General features: G+C 40.9%; 1 protein-coding gene across 2 annotated transcripts; it reads left to right on the forward strand.

The window, feature by feature from the left end:
* The first annotated feature begins 5,052 nt into the window (after positions 1–5,052).
* LOC131236464 (uncharacterized) lies at positions 5,053–20,651 on the forward strand. Of its 2 annotated transcripts, none has more exons than XM_058233647.1 (5): positions 5,053–5,318; positions 6,813–7,537; positions 7,619–7,708; positions 18,649–19,413; positions 19,491–19,819. In XM_058233647.1, exons 1-5 carry the CDS (start codon positions 5,210–5,212, stop codon positions 19,506–19,508), a joined length of 1,707 nt encoding a protein of 568 aa, XP_058089630.1. In that variant the 5' UTR covers positions 5,053–5,209; the 3' UTR covers positions 19,509–19,819. The 2 variants fall into 2 exon arrangements, with proteins under 2 accessions (XP_058089630.1, XP_058089629.1); XM_058233646.1 differs by lacking the exon at positions 19,491–19,819 and adding an exon at positions 20,199–20,651 and having other exon boundaries at positions 5,055–5,318.
* The last annotated feature ends 566 nt before the right edge of the window (positions 20,652–21,217 follow it).

Below are 21,217 nucleotides of genomic sequence, written 5' to 3' on the forward strand. Positions count from 1 at the left end.
TAAGTAAATATTTGAATTGGATTCTTATAAACATAACCCTCGTAACAGGGCATTTGTTGAATTTGTCCTTCAAAATAGTTAGAAATTTTACTATGCACTTGGCGGTGACCTTTATATTGGAGTATTCGAAGCAAAGATCAAGCTCTCTCACATCGAAAGAGGGTTTTGTAATGCGTGAAAGACAAATAATTAGATTTAAGTTTAATCATACCAAATCATAAAAGAGAAACTATTTGTAATTTATTAAATGTAATGTGAAATGTGAATTAACGATATGAGATATAGATCGTCGATATAAGTTGTGTATCGACGATCCACGTATCATATTGGTGATTTATAATTTATATCAGCAATTTAAAAATCATATCAGCGATCCACATTTCATATTGGCAATCCTCATTGTGTATACTTTATGAAAAAATAACCACTTGAACATGGGACCACCACACTCTCCACCATGCATATACCATACATACAAACACCACACCCTCATCCATTTCACAAACTCTAATCATTCAAACGAGAAGAAGAAAACAAAAGATAACCAGAAAGGGAACTATTAAATCCTCACCCCTTTCACAAGCTTCAACCATTTAAAAGACAAAAAGAAAGAGCAACTAGTCGACTACACTCTCCCTCTTTTACAAACTCCAACCATTCAGAAAAAAATAAAAAGAAAATAAACATAAACAACTGTAAAGGAAACCACAATACCATCCACCATTTCATAAAAATAACATACAATATAACTTGCCTTTAGATGCCATCATTACCGGAAAATATTAAAAAAAAAAAAAACCTCATTTTTTTTTTTCTACTGGAACTTTGCTTGAACTTGGCTGAGTTATGTTTCAAGTTTTAGCCGAGAATATGAAAAAACCATATTCTTTTCACTTAGAACTTCGCTAGATCTTGCTAGAGTTTGTCGTCGTTGGGCGGGAAGTCAAATATCCAACCATACAACTACCAACCATTAAAGATGGTTGGTGTGGTCCTTTTCTCTTACTATGGTCCCGTCTAAAAAACAAGGAAGAAAGAGAAAGACAAAAGGCAAATAGCCTTTCTTGTGCAAGGGTCCCGCATGAGACCCTACATGGGGCCTACTAGATAGAGTATTGTATCAGATCCAAGCCGTCCATATAAAAGAGGTTTTAATTTTAGGCCATCGTACGAAATTTGAGGAGACAACTCATCACAGATGGACCACACCAGATAAAATAATTAAGCATGAATGCATATGGTTAATGATGTTGTAGGGGAAGACATCTCAAAAAAAAATAAAATAATGAAATGATCCTATCTTGGATTCATGTATGACAGATTAAAGTTAACATATTAGATTGGTCGAGGGGTGACTCTAATCATTGATTTAATAAAGCTCACGTCTCTATTCTAAAAAAAAAGCTAATCTCAACTTCCATGACATGCTACCGCCATAGGAGAAGTTGGAAGATAAGTATTTTGATCATTTGAAAATGCAAATGGAATCCAGGGGACAAATAATAATTCCTTAAGATACTGAGGTAAACAATTTTATAGCATCATAATTAAAGGTTAATTTAATTAACCCTCATGCAATGGATTAGGTGAGACCCAAATCTCACCAAAGATGATGTGGTCCTTACCTAGAGCCCACTTTGATGTATTTATTTTGTATCCATGTCGTCCATGTATCTTTTCATATTATTTTTAAGGCATGATCCCAAAAATAAAGGAGATCTAAATCTCAAGTTGACCAAACTCTACTAAACAGTGGTGATTGAGCCTCTTACCATTGAAAACTTATCAGGACACACCTTAATCTTCCCGTGGTGTTTATTTTCCATCCAATCCGTTGATAAGGTCACATAAGCTTCAATGTAGAGAAAAAACACGCATCAGCTTGATTCAAGACTTTTATAGCTCATTTATGGTTAATCGCTACTGTTTCCTGTGGTATGGTCCATCTGATAATTGGATCTGCTTCATTTTTTGGGATCATATACTGAAATGATCCGAAAAAAATGAATAACAGACTGGATACAGAATATATACATCAAGGCAGGCCCCACGGACTTCGGTGAGGCTGGTATCACCTAATCCACTCCCTGGTGTCATGGGGACTCCAGTTTGAATGTGATCCGTTTTCATATATTTCTCTTAACCTTCTACCCGCAGAGATAAAAGGATAACGATCTTCCGATACTGAGAATTTGTTTCTGGGGAATTGTCCATCCACTGTGGGGCCAGCTTGCGGTCCAGATGGGAAACGGATTGGCTACTCCCCCTGCCACCGGCCAATGGCTGATGGTCAGTGCTCTGTGGGCCCCAACATGATGTATGTGTTTCATCCATGCCGTCCATCTATTTTTCTAGATCATTTCATTTATAAGACAAAAAATGAAGTATATCCCAATCTCAAGTGGACCACATTACAGGAAACAGTGTTGAATGAAAGTAGACCATTAAAAACTTTTTTGGGGCCATAAAGGTTTTAGATCAAGCTTAACTTTGTTTAGTCCCTTCATCTGCGTCTGTATGACCTTATAAAAAGATTGGATGTCAAATAAACAGTACATTGGGCCTTATGATGATTTTAATGACGGATATTCAATCACTATTGTTTTCCTGTGGTATGGTCCATCTGAGATTTATATCCCTCTAATTTTTGGGATCAAGCCCTAAAATTATCTGTAAAAATGGATGAAAGGAATGGATGAAACACATACATCATGGTAGGGCCCACAGAGCACCGACCATCAGCCACGGGCTAGTGTCAGAGGAGTAGCCAATCCGTTTCCGTCCAGATGACTGAAGCATGGGCCCACATGCACCACTCAAGCCCGCAGCTACCATGCGTACCCGTGTGTCGATCACCAACTGAGGCCCACTTTGCAGTGATCTGGACCACATGCCTCACCGTATGTGCGGATGACCTAAAAGTCTTCTCCATGGGACAAACCAAACACTTTCAATACGGTTACGAAAAACAATACAATAACGGTTTAAGATCAACGGCAAACGGAACTGTATGGCCAGGATGTCCCAAATATAAAAATCACCGAACCAAACCAATCTACAGTAGGGACATCAGATCAACAGTCCGGATCAGTGACATGCCAGCCCTATTTACAGTAACCCGAGGCCTGGTAGCACCACACATCCATAGTATTCGTGATGGAGAAAAACTTAGATACTCTGGCAAACCGTGATGTAGATGATACACGGGCACTTGGAAATTACTTTAAAAATAAAAGGAAGAAATCAAATTAAGCTGTCTAAATCATTGGTCCCAATTTGTAGATATTGTGAACCAAAAATTACCATTGTTTGATTACCTGATTATGAGATTGGTGGACACATATTGGACGGCTAAAATGAAATATATCCAATGGTCCTATTTCAACAAACAGTTGTTCACGAATCAGAGGTTAAGATATATATAGAATAATATATTTTTGTGAATTTTTATTAGATACATTGATATATATAATTTATTCGGTTTAATTTGAGCTAACATCTCTAGAATTTCATAGTAACTGTGTATCAAGTGTCATACTCCGTCAGAGTATCAAATAGCCCCCCGTTACATGCAAGGCGTGGGTGCTTGGTAGCGTTGGTAGGGGATGTGAGCAAATTAGGTGCGGCCCTTATCATGGGCCCACCTTGATGTACGTATTGTATATCCACGCCGTCCATACGTTTTTAAAGATCATTTCAGGGCATAATAGAAAAATCGAAACAGATAAAATTGTCAGGTGGACCATACTATAGGAAAAAGTAGTGATTGACCATTAATGGTCTACATAAGTTTTGGATCAATCTGATTCTTGTCTTTTTTATTTTCATCCAGGTTTTTTTGACCTTATCAACGGGTTGGATGGTAAATAAATATTACGGTGGGCCTTGGGAAGTTTTTAATGGCAGGGAATTCAATCAACACTCTTTCCTATGGTATCTTCTACATGGGGAATGAATCCGCTTCATTTTTGGCATAATACCATAAAAGTATCTGGAAAAATGGATGGACGGAGTGGATATAGAATAAATACATCAAGGTGGGCCCACGGTATGGGCCGCACCGTCTTGGGTCAGGCCTGGGCCGCACCTAATGCGCTCCTTGTAGGGGATATATAGGAAGACTATCAAAGAGCAATTCCGTTGTGTGCAGGATTTCTAAAGGTTGAAGCAACAGAAGAAAAGAGAGAGAAATTGAAAAAAAAAAAAAAAAAAAAAAACCAAAGGAAATTACAAAGCAGAATCCTAAGAGAAGACTCTCTCTCTCTCTCTCTCAGAGATAAAACCTCCTTTCCTTATCTCTGTAGAAAGAACAACGGAGAAACCCTTCATTTCTCTCTCATTACTCTCTTTCACATCTATTTCTCTCTCAGATTTTCTCATTCTCTGAAACGCACTGCTTCGAAGAAACATCAACGCAAGAAAGGAGAAAAAGGAAGTAGGAAAATCCAACGGCTAGGGTTTCTCCACTTGGATCCTGTGGGCCCCATTCCCTCACTTAGAAACCACAGCCGCTCTTTCTCTCGCTCGTATGATCCTCTAACCCTTTCTCTATATACTTCCCCAAACCGTAGCCCCTGGCACTTCCTTTCTCTGCACTTTCTTTCTTTCTCACATCATTCTCTCCTCTAGGGTTTCTATCTTTTCCTTCTTTTTCTTCTTTTAAATTTCTAGGGCTTGGTCTTTCTTGAAGGAGATGATTCGGAATTACGATCGCACACGGGCCTCCATCTCGCCATCACTGCTGTCAGACGGTTAGGTTTTTTTTTTTTTTTTTTTTTTTTGTTTGGTGTTTTTTCATTCCTCTTGCGCTATAGGAGATGAGGGTCTTTTGAGCGGCATCCGTTCACTGCAAATCTGTCTCCTCGAAGATGTATTCATAGAAAAGAACAACAATAGCCCATCTATAGTTCCCTAACTACCACCATCCCATCCTCGATTCGACTCTGTTGGATTCTGTAATGTCCAGAGTGGAAGCATAGTCTACGGTCTTGCAATTCGAAATTTCGTTTCATGTGAATTCAATCGAGAGAATTTTTTTTTTCCTTTCTTTCTTTCTTTTATTTTTTTCTTGTTGGGTACGGGTTTGATTCTTTTAGAGAAGGTGGGTTTTTTTTTTTTTTTTTTTGTTGGGTGGTGGTAAAAAGGTTGTTTTGGAGATAAATTCAGAAGAGCCAGCATTTACTTATTCTTATCATGGTCGATAATCGTGATGGAAAGAAGTGAGCCGGCGTTAGTACCAGGATGGTTGAAGGGCACATCCGGAGGCATAACTGGCAGTGGTGGTAATCTCCACCATTTTGCATCTTCTCTGCAGTCTGGTACTCTCTAATTTCTTCATTTCTTTAGCATTTTTCTGACATATTATTCTTCTTTTCTTTTCTTTTCTTATTCATAGATGATCATTTCCTCTAATTGGCATTTTTAATAATTTTGTCATGTTTGTTATCTTACTCCCTCTTCGGGTTTTCACTTTGACTAAATGTTTTATAATCAGTGCTTTTGGCTAAATGTTTGTTGGTTTTTTTGTGTGTTATGGATTATCATTCCTTGCAATTGGGTATTTGTCAGCTTTATTTTCACTTTTATTTCTGCACTCCATGCTAGGCACAGATTATCTTTCATTGCAAATCGGAGTTTAAAATTTCTTTGCCCTTTTTAGTTTTCAACTCTCTGTCTTTAGCATTTTGCTTCTAGTATTTGGTCACTTACACATTGTAGATGATGGTTCCTTTCAATAGGGTAAAGTTTAATTACTTCACCGCATATTTACGTCCCTCTCGATATCCAGATTTTGCCTCAAATAAAGTTTCTAGTGTGCATTTTCTTGTTGTAAGTGATCAATCCATTGCATTGCTGCGATAAACAGATCATCCATTAGTTCTAATGACCATGATATTCCCCGTTCATCTACTTCCATGAACAGGCCTTTTCTGCATACTTACATAGGAGTCCAAGGGGTGATATGAGGGATGACAAGGACTTATGCTCTGACAGTAGTTCTGGTAGGAGCAATATTGATAGGGATTTGGAGACCATGATTACCAATTTAGAGATCCTAACTATTCTGATTCTTTGACAGTTACAAGTAGGGTTGAGAAAGATCCTTTAAGATGTTCTCATGATTATGGCAAGTTAGGATTGGTTATAAGAGTAGGGAATGGGACGAGTAACAGGTTTGCTTGTTGGGATAGTGTTAAGTAACATCTGTAAAGCTACATTCTAAAGAGACTAGCTTTTGCTGAAATGAACAGCATGCTTGTTGGACTTGTCATGGCTTTTATTCCAGACACTCTATTTTAAGCATTTTGCTTTGACTTTTTTTTCCGATGTTTTTTCTTTTTATATGTTATCACCCCTTGCAAAATAGGTATTAAAATTTCTTTGCTGTTTTTTCAAGTTACTAAAAAAGGGTTACTTGATGGTAATGATGGGAAACATTATGCATTACTGGGCCGCAACTTCTGTTACAGAAGAAATGGCTGGTAACGGCCATTAAGGGGCCGACATAGGTTGTCCTCTGTACCCCCACTAGAAAAGAAAGAAAGATAGCCCGTTACAGCCTTGTATTGTAATGGTAACAACAGTGGCCATTACAGCCACTGTTACTGTTATTGAATACCTTGTGTTTTTAAGCTATCAACTCTCTATTGTTAGCATTTCATTTCGAGTATGTTCGACACTTTTTTGATATAGATGATAGTTCCTTGCAATAGGGTACAGTGTAATACTTCATTACATTTTTTTTTTTACCTCTCTGTAGCCATATTTTCACCTGAAGTAAAATATCTTCTGGCCATTTTTTCTTGTTGTAGGTGATCATTCAGTTGCATTGACTGGCAGAAGCAGATCAACCATTAGTTCTAACGATCATGACACTCCCCGATCTTCCACTTCCATGGAAAGAACCTCATCTACATACTTCCGCAGGAGTTCAAGTAGTAATGGTCATATGATGCATGACAAGGACTCCCGCTCTTACAGTAGTTTTGGTAGGAGCCATCGGGACAGGGATCGGGAGAAGGACCTTGATTATCGTTTTGGTGATCGTGACTATTCTGATTCTTTGACAGTTACAAGTAGGATTGAGAAAGATTCATTAAGACGTTCACAGTCCATGATTTCAGCAAAGCGTGCTGAGATGTGGCCTAGAAGAGTAGGCAATGGCATGGGCAACGGTTTGCTTGTTGGGGGTAGTATCACAAGTAACGTCCATAAATCTGCATTTGAAAGAGACTTTCCATCACTCGGAGCAGAAGAAAAACAAGGGGTTCCTGAAGTTGGCAGAGTCTCTCCTCCCATTTCGAGCACTGCTTCTCAAAGCTTGCCAGTGGGTACTTCAGCTGTAATTGGCAGCGATCGTTGGACCTCGGCCTTAGTAGAGATACCTGTCATAGTTGGAAGCAATAGCACGGCACTTTCACCTGTTCAACAAACCACGCCAGCAAATTTAGCAACCGTGCCCCCAAGCACAACAACTGGCCTCAATATGGCTGAGACGTTAGCTCAGGTCCCTTCAAGAGCTCGTACCATTCCACAGGTAGTAAGCTAGCGCACCTGTAAGACATATTTTGGTTTGAAGTGGTTCTGTATCCCGACATGTTTTATTGACTGGTTTCAGTTATCTGCTGAGACTCAAAGGCTGGAGGAATTGGCACTCAAGCAATCTCGGCAGTTGATCCCCGTCACGCCTTCAATGCCTAAAACCTTGGTAGGGGATGTTACTTCCTCTCTTTGATTGCCTAAATGCTTTCCATTTTAACTGAATCATTTCTAACACTTTATGATGGTCTTTGAAACCCATTGAGTCCTCTCATAATTTTATGAGATGGTTCTGCTTAATTTCCATGTAGTTTCTGTCAGTCCCTTTTATATTCAATTCCAATGGGAACCTCATAGTTATAGGATTTGTTTGGATAGGCAGTACAAATTTTCATCATGTTATTGCAAAGTTGTTTAAGCAACAAAATGCGTGGACAACGCCATCTTCTTGTTGGTTGCATAAGCGTGCACTGTTGAGATAAAATTGATTGCTCCAGTTCCACGTGTTCATAGAACTCAACAATACTCTTGATTTGTTAGAAGTTATGGAAAACATCTATTAGGTAATTGAAAGTTTCATGCATGAGTCCTACTAAAGGTACCAAGTTTGAGTAAAATGGCTCTACTTTGAAACGATGGTCATCAACTCATCATATGCATAACTTATATATCAATGGCGAATTTTCACCTATAATCAGAAACTTAACATATGCAATGGTGAATTGGTGATACCTTCAAATGTAGAAAAATGGTAATGCTTTGACTATTACATACTTGCGTCTACAGAAATGGCCTTGCTATTAGGGTCCTTAGATATGGAGGATAATGAAATACTCTTGACCCAAAGTCCTTGAGGAAAATGACATGATTGCGAAGGGATAATTATGTGATTATGTTGTTAACTGTATCCTCTGTGTAAGCTAAGAGAAATTGTGTATTCCTTGGATTGGCATCAGTAACAGAGAGGATGGTCTTGGTTTATTTTCTTCCAAGTCCATTAATGTCCTCATGTTGTACCTTTCAAAAAAAATAAAAAATCCTCATATTGTTGTCAGGTATTTTCTTGCCCATGGCTTAGAGAAGACTAACCCTTAGGGTGAATGTGTTTTTGTTGGATGGCTTTGGCAGATAATAAATTTTTTTAAAGGTAATTAATATTTTATTTAAAAAGCCCCTAGTCCAACAGGCCAAGCTCCTCGTTCATGTCATGTCTGGTCAGGTTCTTCGTTCATGTCATGTCTGGTCAGGTTCTTCGTGTCACTAGATTGGTGGGGCAGATTTTCTTTGGCTCAGTCTATAGGTCTCCCGAGACTCGTTTCAGATTACAGACCTGTTTCAGATTGGTGGGCCTAAAACCCCCTCTGATTCGACTTATTTTGGTTGGAGGCAGAGGGCTTTCTAGAGATGGTGGAGAATTGGTGGTCCTTTCATGTTGAAGGATTAGCTGGTTTCAAGCTCCACAAGAAGCTGAAACATTTAAAAGGCAATCTAAAAAAGTGGAACATGGAGATTTGTGGCAACAAAGAGGCTGAGATGTTTGCAGTTCTTGAGGAGATGCATACCTTGACTTGAAGGAGGAAGGGGGTTCTTTGCCTCCAGAGGAAATCGAGAAACGGACTTCCTTATCGTCAGACTATTCCAAGTTCTTTTAGGAGGAAGTTATGTGGAGGCAACGATCGAGGGCCCTTCAGTTGAAGGTGATAAGAGCACGTGGTTCTTTCACAACATAGCATTTGCCAAAGCTAGATCTAATACAATCAGCTCCCTGTTGGTAGATGGCACAAGAATTGAGAAAAAAAAGAAGGTATGTGAAGCGATTGTGGGGTTACTATCAGCGACTTATATAAAAAAGACTTGGGTAAGGCCGAGACTAGATCACCTCCATTTCGGCAGTTTGCTAGAATGGTTGGCCACCTAGCTAGAGAAACTATTGGCAGAATAGGAAATAAAGGAAGTTGTTGACAACATGGGTAGAGACAGCGCCTACCCCCGATGGTTTTCCCCTGCTTTTTTCCAAGTCTTTTTGGCTGTGGTGGAGGATGATGTGGTTAATTTTATAAAGGAATTCTTTGAGAAGGGTTGTCTTCCTGTTGAGCTTGGTGCTTCTTTTATTTTGCTAATCCCTAAGCTCGAGGGGGTGGAAGGTTTGAAAGATTTTAGGCCTTTCAGTTTGATCGGGGACCCTACAAAATTTTGGCTAAGGTGCTATATTCAAGATTCAATGGTGTGTTGAGGTGGATTAAATCCCCCTATCAAGGGGCTTTCGTGGGAGGGAGGCAAATCTTGGACAGGGCTCTTGTGGCTCATGAATGTATTGACTCTTGTTTCAAGGATAATAAAGCATGCATTATTTGCAAGCTTGATGTAGAGAAGTCCTATGATCACGTAGACTGAGACTGCTTGGATTACATGTTCAATAGGATAAAGATGTAAGGAGAAGTGGAGAGGTTTGGTTCAGAAATGTGTGAGGTCTCCCTCCATTCTTGTGAATTGTTCTTCAAAAGGCTATTTTAAGTCCTCTAGGGGCCTAAGGTAGGGGGACCTACTTTCCACGTATCTTTTTTGCGGAAGCCTTCAGTTGCATGCTATCCAAGACTCAGGACACCGATCTTTTGACCGGCTTTAGGGTGGCTAACTCAGGGGTAGGAATTTCTCATCTCCATTTTGCTGATGACACGATTATCTTTTGTGAGGCGGAAAAGTCCATGTTGGAGGATCTAAGGAAAGTAGTTATTTGCTTTAAGGCTATCTCCGAATTGATGATCAATGTGGGAAAAAAGTCAGATGTTGGGAATTTATCTATCTAAACGAGAGGTCACTTACTTCGCCCAACTTTTTGGGTGTAGGGCTGGTTCTTTTTCCATATCCACATATTTGGGTCTCCCATTATGTATTGGCAAACCAATGAAGCATCTTTGGGACAAGGTGATAGAAAAGATAGAGCGTAAGTTATCCAAATGGAAGAGCCATTGTGTTTCTTTGGGTGGTAGGCTTACCCTCATCAAAGCAGTCTTCTCTAACATGCCATTGTACTTCATGTCTTATTTAAATGCCCTCAGTTTGTTCAAATTAGATTGGATAAGTTGATGAGAGATTTCTTATGGAGGGGCTTTGCGGAAGGCAATAAGTTCCATTTGTTAAAGTGGAAGGAAGTGTGTAAGCCAATTTCTCCAGGCGGTGCGGGCATTCAGGAATTGAATAACATGAATTCAACTTTTCTTGGTAAATGGTTGTGGAAATGGTTGTGGCGCTCTGGGATGAAGGAGGGTGGATTTTGGTGCAAGGTAATAGCAACCAATTACATATTGGAGGTTGGAGGGTGGGAGAAAAGTTGGTCCTCATTGTATAGAACATCTCATATATGGAAATCTCTCATGGTGCTTCATGAGTTTTTTTTTTTTTTTTTTTGCAGGGCATCGCCTTTGATAATGGGGGATGGCGACACATGGTGCGGTGATTCACTCTTAGCTCTCGCCTTCCCTAATCTGGCTCATTTAGCTTCGGTGGAGGGTTCAACAGTGGTCTCGTTTGCCTTTTGGTCGCCATCGTGTGGAAGGAATCTTAACGACAAAGAGATTGAGGAGCTTACTTCTTTGCTGGGACATCTTTAGACTAATTATATGTTTTGGAGGCCGCATAGTTTGAGTCACTTCTCGGTTAAATCTTTTTACAAGATGCTTTGATCGGTTAGAAACAACGATCAATAGGGGCTCGCATTCCACTTTTGGTTCTATAGAGTGCCACCTAGGGTTGTCGCCTTTACCTGGCTTGTGGGGAGGAAAAGGGTGCTTATGATAAATAATCTTTAGAAAAGGTTCTTAATGATTCCCAATATGTGTAGCCTATGCCTACAAGATGTCAAGTCCATCAACCACTAGATCATCCACTGCCCATTTACTTCTAAGGCGTGGGATTTCTTACTAGCTGCTTTTGGGGTGTCTTGTGTCATGCCAAGATCGGTTATGGACTTGCTTTGGTCATGGCATGGGGGAGGTGGTGGGATGATTGAGCGGTCTAGGTGGCTAATGACTTAATGTTTCCGTAATTCGCAGGGTTCGATTGAAGCTTTGGTGACACCTATTAGAGTATCTGTAGTTGACTGGGTAAGCTCAAATTTGTTTGAGTGGTTGTGGCCTGTTTAGGCTCTTTTGCGGTTCTTTATATTATTTCCTGTTTTGCTATTGCAAGCTGGTTTTGTTAATAAATTTATCACTCTAAAAAAAAGTGTAAAAGTTAAAATCCAAGCTACAAACCAAAGAAAGAGAACAATCTTTCAAATCAACTCTAAACGAAGTCCATTTCACAACATAAGACATTGCCCTTCTAATGGACTGATCCACCTCGTTGCTCTTATTCCTCAAGCACCATCCATTCTTTCCTCCCATATTACTCACAGGGTAACTAATAAACACGACTATCAAAAGAGCTCTCGCTTTCTTCTGAAGAAAGAGAAAGAACAATCTTTCAAATCAACTATAAAGAAAGAGAGAACAAATTTTCAAATCAACTATAAATGAAACCCATTCCACAACATAAGGCATTGCCCCTCTAAAGACCCTCTCCACCCCGTTGCTTTTATTCCTCAAGCACCTTCCATTCCTTTCCTCCCATATTGCTCACAGGGTAACTAAGAAACACAACTATCGAAGAACTCTTGAAGCATCACCCCATGCCATGCCATGTCATGCCATGAAGAGGTGATGTAGGACAACTAACCACTTGCTCTAAAAGCTCAAACTGATAGAGCGTGGCGAACCAATCCCTTTATCTCATAGCCCAAGCCCCACATACCATGGGTTAGGTCCTCGGCCGAACCCCCTCGTATGCCCCACATCACATGGGTTCCGTCTCACACGAGCTACCCGCCTCACACGGGTAGGGCCTGATGAGCCACTAGCCTCACACGGGCCGCCCACATCGAGTGTGCCCCTACAACTCATAGGCCACCCCACTCGATCCTGCTGTGAAAATGCCTTTGCATTAATCACCCTCGATGAGGAGTTTTGAACACGAGACCTCCCGCTCTAATACCATTTTGATGCAGGATAATTAACCATTTGCCCTAAAAGCTCAAATTGATAGAGCGTGGCGAATCAATACCTTTATCTCATGGCCCAAGCCCCACATCCCATGGGTTAGGTTCTCGGCTGAACCCCCCTTGTGGGCCCCATATCACATGAGTTCCAACTCCCACGAGCCACCTGCCTCACACCAGCCACCCACCTCAAGTGTGCTCCCATATCTTACAAGCCACCCCAATCGAGCCCCGGTGTGAAAATGTCCCTGCATCAGGTTGCCTACAGAACTTGGCATTGCCCATGTTATATTGAACCCCATAAGGAATCTAGTCCACACATGATACACAAATGGGCAATGGATAAATAGATGGTTGATTGACTCTGTGCTTGCTATGCACATGAAATAAAGAGCTCTTGCTTTCTCGGTGCTCGTGAATGGATCCTCGAAAGGTTTTTTCAAATCCTCCAGGGGCCTCAGGCAAGGGCACCCCTTGTCCCCCATATATTTTCTTGGTAATTGCAGAAGCTTTCAGCTGATAGTGGATGACATGAGGAAAGTGGTGATGTGCTTCGTAGCAGTTTTTGGTTTGAAGATTAATGCAGGGAAGATTGAATTATTGGGAATTCACTTGTCAAAAGATGAAACCTCTCGTCTGGCTTCTTCCTTCGGAAGCAAGACATGCTCTTTCCCCTCTACATATTTGAGTCTTCCACTTTGTATTGGGAAACCGACGATTCATGTATGGGACGGTGATGGAAAGAATCAAGAGGAAATTATCCAAGTGGAAGAGCCCTTATCTCTCTGTGGTTGTCTCACCTTGATCAAGGTAGCTTTTTAGAATATGCCACTCTACTTCATGTCTTTTTAGATGCCTGCAAGCGGTGCTAGCCAGATTGGAAAAGTTAAGAAGAGATTTTCTTTGGAGAGGCTTCGATGAAATCTTCAAGTTTCGTTTACTAAAATGGGGAGCTGTGTAGGCCTGTCACTAATGGTGGGGCGGGTTTGCATGTTCTTAGCTATATGAATTTGGCCCTTCTTCGGAAATGGTTATGGCGGTTTGGATTGGAAGAAGGTTGCTGCGTGAAATTATCTTATGCAAGTACGTGGTCTTCACTGTAGGGGTTGGGAAACTAAGAGGTCTTCTGTCTAGAGGGCCTCTCATACTTGAAAATCGGTTATGATTATTAGAGATGTTTTTTTTTTTTTTTGGAAAGGTGTGTCCTTTTCACCGGGGGATGGTGCCAGAGTTCGTTTTTGGGAGGACTTTTGGTGCTGCGGAGCCCCTTTGCGATGCATCTTTCCTTCTTTGGTCGATATTGCTCTTTCGGTGGGGTTGACGGTGGTGGATTGTTTCTCCTGTTGTGGTTCGTCAATTACTTGTCTCCTACAAGGAGGAACTTGTCGGATGATGAGGCAATTGATTATGTTGCCCTGTTAGGCTGCTTGCAGATTATCTCCTCGGCAGGAGGTCCCGAGTCCTTGGTTTGGTTTTGGTTGCTTCTCAGTTAAGACATTTTAAAAAGTCATTCATCCCAGTGGCACTGAACCTCATGAGTGTTCTATTTTTCACTTTTGGTTTTGTGGATCACCTCCCAAAGTTGCTTCGTTCATGGGGCTAGTGGGTTGAAAGGTCCTGACGATCGATAATCTTTGAAAGAGGTCTTTGTTGATCCCAAATATATGTTGCATATGCAACCATGACGCTGAAACTGTAGACCATCTATTCATTTCTCTCTTGATCTCAAATATGTGTTGCATGTGCAACCATGACGCTGAAACTGCAGACCATCTATTCATTTCTATCTCATTCACTCAAGAGGTTTGGAACCATTTTATAGCTGCCTTAGGTGCCACTTGGGTGATGCTAGGGTTGGCGCTGGACCTTTGTGCTTGGCATGGGGGTGGTTGGGGGGAGCTGGTGTTGCCTGCGATTCTGTGGTCATTTTGGGGAGGGAAAGGAACCGTTGACGCGCCGCCTCTCGCTTTGTTGGTTTTTCCTTTTTCTCTTGTCGTTCTTTCCCTGTTTAGCTGTTGCTAGCAGGTTCTTAATAATTTCCTGATCCACAGCCTCTCAAAATCGGATCTTATCCCTAGTCCTAAGAAATAGACCAATCTCCTCTAAGAACTTGCACTTCACACTTGATACCCTATTCCATATTGTGGAAGCTCTATACAAGGAGGAACTTTTAGTTCTCCAACTACCATTTTGGCAACCATACATGTTAGCAATAATCTCCCTTCATAAGGCACCATCATCTGTCTCGAACCTCTACCTTCCCCATCCACATAGAGTTCATCAGCTCCATATCCCTTATACCAACCCTGCCCTCTTCATAGGATTTGCACACTTTCCCCCATCCTAAGAGGGGCAACTTTTTCATCTTCTCTAGTCATTGCCGCAAAAAAAAAATAAAATAAAATAAAATAAAAAAATCAGACATCTTTCCAATTTAGCCAACTGTGACTTCAAACATCTGAATCGGGACATAAAGTAAATTAACATGTTTGATAGAGCATGCTTTGATGACGGTAATACAGCCCTCAAGGGATACCAACTCTCCATTTAGACAACTTCCTTTCAAATCTCTCCCCAACTTTATCCCATAAATGTTTAGCTGACTACCTGATACACGGGCAGACCAAGGTACATGGAAGGAAAGGATCTCGTGTCACACCCAAAGAGGTAGGTGGTTTTGACTTATGATCACCTAAAAGGTAGGTGGTTTTGCCTTGAGAATGTGTTTTGTGTATTGGTATAATGAAGAATTGTTCAATTGTCATGATTCATTGTAGTGGCATTATACTAAGTGTTGTTTCCTCAAGCTCTTTCATAGTGACATGGCTGTTTCTGGCTTCTTCTGAAATTCTCTTTAATGGTAAGGGAAGCAATTTCAGAAAATTGAAAAAAAAAATGGTTGGGGAAGTGGTACTTTTGGGGAGGACTTATTTATGGAGAACTCTTTCACATGCAACCCTGTAGGGCAATTTAAAGGTCTGGAGGATAATTTGAGAAATGCTAGGAAAACGAAAGTCTGGAGGGTAATTTGAGAAGAGCTAGCAAAATGAAGCATCATATCTTCTCATTTTGTGTATTGCTTTAGAAAGGAAATGGCAATTTAAATGATCAGAATTGTTTTAAGGATTAGTAGCCACTAATGGAGGGAGTATGGGGGAGCAAAGGGTTTCTCCTTGAAAGTCTCCTCTGGTGAGTTCTGGATGGCAGCTTCGTGTTAACCTAGAGTTGGCCAGTTCATTTTTAAGAAATGATAGTGGTCAAGATCATTCTTGTTTTCTTCAATCCATTTGGTATCAGCGATTCAAATGAAGTGACAATGAGGGTCTTTACTTCAAGGCTTGAAATTATTCAAAGTGTCCTTGGGGCAACTTGTAGCAGAAGTGACTCTTGCAGTGCTATCCCTTGGGTGCCCAAGAAAATTTTGCTTCCATGAAAGCTTGTATGCATGATTTAGTGGACATCTCAAATTACTCCCTTGTTGAGTACAAGAGAAGACCTTGCCACTCCACTTTTAGCTAGAGAATCTGCAATTGAATTTGTGGATCTATCAACTACGTGAAAGCAGTTGGTTTCACTATGGATGATACAATAATTTCTGCAACCAAAGTTCTTTCTTTTCCATGGGGCTCTACAAGGGGAAGAAGCCCCAAGAAATAGCCATCCTTGAGTTGCCTTCCACCATAAGATGCCTTTTGTAAGATTCCCAAGTGAGAATTGCTTTCAACTTGGCTCGATCTAAGTTTCTGATAACAATCTGACCAGAGAATGGCATCTTGATCATGCTCAACTCGTCCTGCACCACCCCACCTATTCCGGATGGTGCCCAAGATTCCCCAATGAAGAAAGGTTCTTCTGAAAAAAGAAAAAGGATTTAGCCCCCTTTCTAAATTTCCAGTCTTCCACCTTACATCTTCCCCTATGTGATTTTCCTGTGTTCGAACTCTATTTTTTCCCCTCCTGAGTCCCAACTCTTTCCTAGCTGGTATTTCAGGGCCAAAAACCAGTGTAGTCAAAGGTGTCAGGCATTTTTGGTCTGTTGCGCCTCGTCTGGACCCTGGGTGAGGCGTTTACTTCAGGTGCATGCCTGAAGCACCTATGACATTCTAAATGAGGTATCTGTATGGGGACCTTGTGTGTGTGTGTTAATAATTTGCCACCCAATAAGGATGCAAGTAGACAAGAAAGGGCCTTTAACCCCAATTTCAAACAAATTTTCTCATTTCTTTCAATAATAAAGTTGTATATATTCCGGCCTTTCCCAAGGGAAAAAAGTTTTAGATATTCCTTCCCTAAATTTCAACAAATTTTCTAATTTCTTTTTCTTCTTGATTTATTTCGAATAGTGTGACAAGGTCATCTAAATGGACTTCCTGAAAGCAATTTTAGCTTTGTTGGTGCTGTACAAGAGATAGAAGGTAATTTAGGGATTTTGAAAATTTAGGTTATTATTTGTTGTGAAAAATTGGATTATAGCATTTTGAAATTTTATGGATTTTGGAAAATTGTGGTCTTACATTGGTGAATTTAGGGTTAGGATTTGTGAAAATTGAGAAATTAGGATTTAGAATTGGGGAATTTGTGGATATGGGCTTTGCTCTAAAGGAATTGAATGATACTGACTTTGGTTTTTTCGAGAAATAGTTTATATCTAGAAATAATTAAATATTAATATTTATTATATAAAATTTAAAAATTGCGTCTAGAATTTCTGGGCATGTGCCTAGGCATTTCAGGCGCTACAGGGCGCATGTGCGCCTAGCAGCTTTAACTACACTGCCAAAAACCTCCGGCTTATATTTAGTGAAGTTTGACCGCTGACTCTTCCTACCGTGATGATTGGGGATGGCATTCGCTGTTGCTTTCCTTCGAATCCAGCTCATGTTGCTTTTTAATTGCTCAACACTTTACCCATGTAGTATAGCTGGTCCAATGGCCATTAAAAGAGTTAAGATATGGAAAATCTGCTCAATTGGTGTTGTGGTAGTCAAGCTGAAATTCTGAACTGTTCCAAAGTGTAGAGAAAATTGTTGTGACACTTTATTAGATAATTCAAGCTTCTAACTACTTATCTGTAGTCAACTTGTGCCAACAACTGAGTGGATTTGAGAAAAGGACATTTCCAGGCATATAATCATTGTTTGACAATAGTGTTAAGTCCATCTCTGATGCAATGCAATGCATCTTTCCAAACAGGCCCTTATACTTCAGACTCTAGTTCTTATAATTATATGAATCTCGTACTTGGTTGTAAGCTTAATCCCTTCTCATTTTTTCTTCTTAATGGTTGGTTCCTTTTGGGTAGATCATAAGAATGAATTAGCACCTTCCGGAACATGTGCTACCAATTTTCTCATCTTTACATTTCTGGTTTTGTGGGGATTGTGTGGATTTGTTGCTATCATTTGATCATTGGGTTGTTTTTTATGGTTGAAATTTCTCCACACTGGACTTTCTCTACTGTCACGGTACACTTGAAAGCATGGCCTCAACATGACTATTGGAAGTTAGATCCGAGTCTACTGTAGTAGGATCCTGTCCATTTTAAAATTTAATTCTGCCCAGGGCTTGATTGTAACGTGGAGCATGTTTAAAATCATTCCACTAATTTACTTGAAAAGACTAAACTGCAAAGGTAAAAGTACGAGAGGTCTGTATCCTACAACCGGTGGTATGTAACCATTCTTGCCTGCCAAGAACCCAGGGCTTGACCAGAACCTCAAAGTCGCACTGTGACTATACATCATGCATGCATAACATAATGCAATCATGCATACGGATACACAGAATCGGACACAGACACAGATATATCAGGCATTGCTTCTGTGACACCAGGGGCAGAGGGGATTGTCTGCATCTATTCGACCTGTTTGTTCCATGTGTGCAATATAGATATGGGTGCACATTTGATTTTGTTTTACAACTAGTCGCTTTGTATTTGCTGTTGTTTTCATCAGTTATCCCCAACATTGCTTGCTTCTTGACATGCTTTTCCGTCTGTAATTGAACTAGCTGGTTTCTAGCAAAACCATTTCAGGTTCTATATAGGGTGGTCATTGCTTCTGTCTCTCTTTCAGGCTCTCAACTCTTCAGAGAAACCGAAACCCAAGGCAACAAGAAGTGGTGAGTTGAGCACTGTGACTAAGGTTGGATCACAGACCTCAACATCTCAGCTTGGCAACCTTGCTCTCCGCTTGCCAGCTAGATCCGATCCTTCCAAGACACCTCAAGTTGGGAAGCTTCATGTCCTCAAAGGTGCACGAGAAAAGAACGGTGCATCTCCGACTGCTAAAGAGAGTCCAAGTCCGACAAATGCCGGTAGAGCTTTGCTTGGCGTTGCTCCATCAGCTGCATTTGCTCCCCTGAGGAGCCCCAATAATCCAAAGCTTGCTGCTGATCGCAAGGCAGCTGCCCTGTCCGTGATGCAGAGCACCTCTGCAGATAGAAGGCTACCTTCTCAAGCTCGGAGCGATTTCTTCAATTCTATAAGGAAGAAAACCTCGGCAAACCACTCAGCTGCTACCCCAGATGCAAGCCTGATGGGACCAACCATCTCAGAGAAGTCTGATGAACAAACCACAGGCTTTAATGTTTCTGTCAGTGATGGAAAGGATGCTCCCACATCAGCTTCTAGTTTGGGTTGCTCAACCGAGAATGGCAGTGGGCCAGGTGGCAATTGTGATTCCTCTGAGGAGTTTGAGCCTTGTGGAGAGAAGAACTCAAGTTCAGATGCAGTTGACCTGGATCAGGAGGAGGTTGAATTCCTGCGATCTCTTGGATGGGAGGAAAATGCAGGGGAAGAAGCTCTGACAGAGGAGGAGATCAATGCTTTCTATCAGGAGGTAAATTGCTATGCTCGATCCAAGTATACTAGCTGAACTTGGCATCTTTGACATTGTATTTTCAAATTTGAAAACAGACATTTGCCCACCATTAAGAAGTATACAGAGCTGGGAGTTCTTTTGTTGATAGGTGCCCATACCAGCAAAGAGCCATAGAAACCTGATGCATGAGAATGTGCTAGTCCCTTAATGTGCCCATCCGATACAAGCTGTCCATGATTCAGTGATCTGGACTGTTGATCTGATGGCCCCCACGCATGGGAGGAGGTGCCGCAAAATTTTCCAGATTGTGGATGATCCTAGCTATCTGATCATTCAGTTCTTTTCTTACCATATTTGCTGTTTTGCTTAATCACCTACCTGTAACAAACTGATTGAATTATTAGGGTCTTCGGTTTGTGATGAATCTTGGAGCATTTGGAAGTTCACATGATTGACAGTCTGGGTCACCAAACCTTGGCTCCTCCATGCAACAGGCACATCCGGAAAATTACAGCCATCTGATGCATCAGGGCTGTATGATTCCTTGTCAGTAGAAGTGCAGTCATGCCCATGACATGGCTCTGGACTGTCAACGGCTGGGCCTGGATTTGGTTTCAGACGATATTTTGAACTGTTTGTACCAGGCCTATTCAAAATTTGACTTTGGCAGGCCTGAGTACCCATATCTCTCTCTAGTTGGGATAGGTTTCTCTTGGCATGTCACTTTCAGCCGTAACTAAACCTAGATGGTGATTGGCACTTTGCCGCTCATAGTGATGTGTATTTTGGTATTTGATTTGCAGTACATTAAGAAGAGGCCATCTTCTAAACTATGCAGAAGGATGGAGCGGTCGAAGATAGTGCCGCTTGAATCTCCTATGGGCAACGTGGGTGGTGCTTCCTCTGGATTGAGCTCAGCCGACCCGGAACGCCAAGCATGATTGCTTGTTAAATTTTACCACCATCTGGTTCCTTGAGTTCCACCATATGTGCTCTGATGATGGCAAATGTTTTCTTTTTCATTGATATTGAAATTGAGAGAGAGAGAGAGAGAGAGAGAGAGAGAGAGAGGGTGGTGGGCCTGGGGTGTTTTTTTACCCTCCCTCTGTTTACCAAGTGAATTCAAATAAGTGACAGTGCTTCGGTCATGAGTTTCTCTGTGGTGTGCTCTTCTGCACTGTCAAACATGGGCTACTTTTTTCAAGGAAGTTTCCATGGCATCAAGGTATAGGAAACAGGGCAGGTATTTTGGTCCATGCAATTTTAACGGAAATTGCACAGTTTCAGAAACCAGATGTTTTTTATTTTTTTTTGCCCTCCCCCTTTTTGGCAGAATTCACAGAAGGAAAACTAAAGATTTTGGTCTCCTAGTCATTTAAACAGTGTTTAGTTTCTTGTCCATATAACGAGGCAAAACAGAATAGAGAATTGGATTTGGATGGAGTAGGATAAGTGGAAACATAAGCCCTACCTTCTTGCCGTCCTTGGATGATCACCTCTTAAATTATGCTGAACATTGAGAATTCCTTCCAAATAACGTGAATGGGCCATGAGTTTGTTACAGTTCAATGCACCCGGACCATCCATTTGGTGGGCTGTGCCGTAGATGGCTGGAGCAGATTGCGTACTGAATAAACTCTATGGGATCAACTGTAATTTATGTACTTTATCCACTCTTAGCCCAAAAATGAAGCATGTCTAAGGCTCAAGTGGACCACACCACAGGTAATGGTGTGAATTGAATGTCTACTGTTGAAAATTTCTTGGGGGCCAAGCAAGTTTTGGATCAAACTGATATTTGTGTTTTCCTCCATCCATATCT

This window comes from Magnolia sinica, chromosome 2, assembly GCF_029962835.1.
Source record: "Magnolia sinica isolate HGM2019 chromosome 2, MsV1, whole genome shotgun sequence".
Lineage (NCBI taxonomy): Eukaryota > Viridiplantae > Streptophyta > Magnoliopsida > Magnoliales > Magnoliaceae > Magnolia > Magnolia sinica.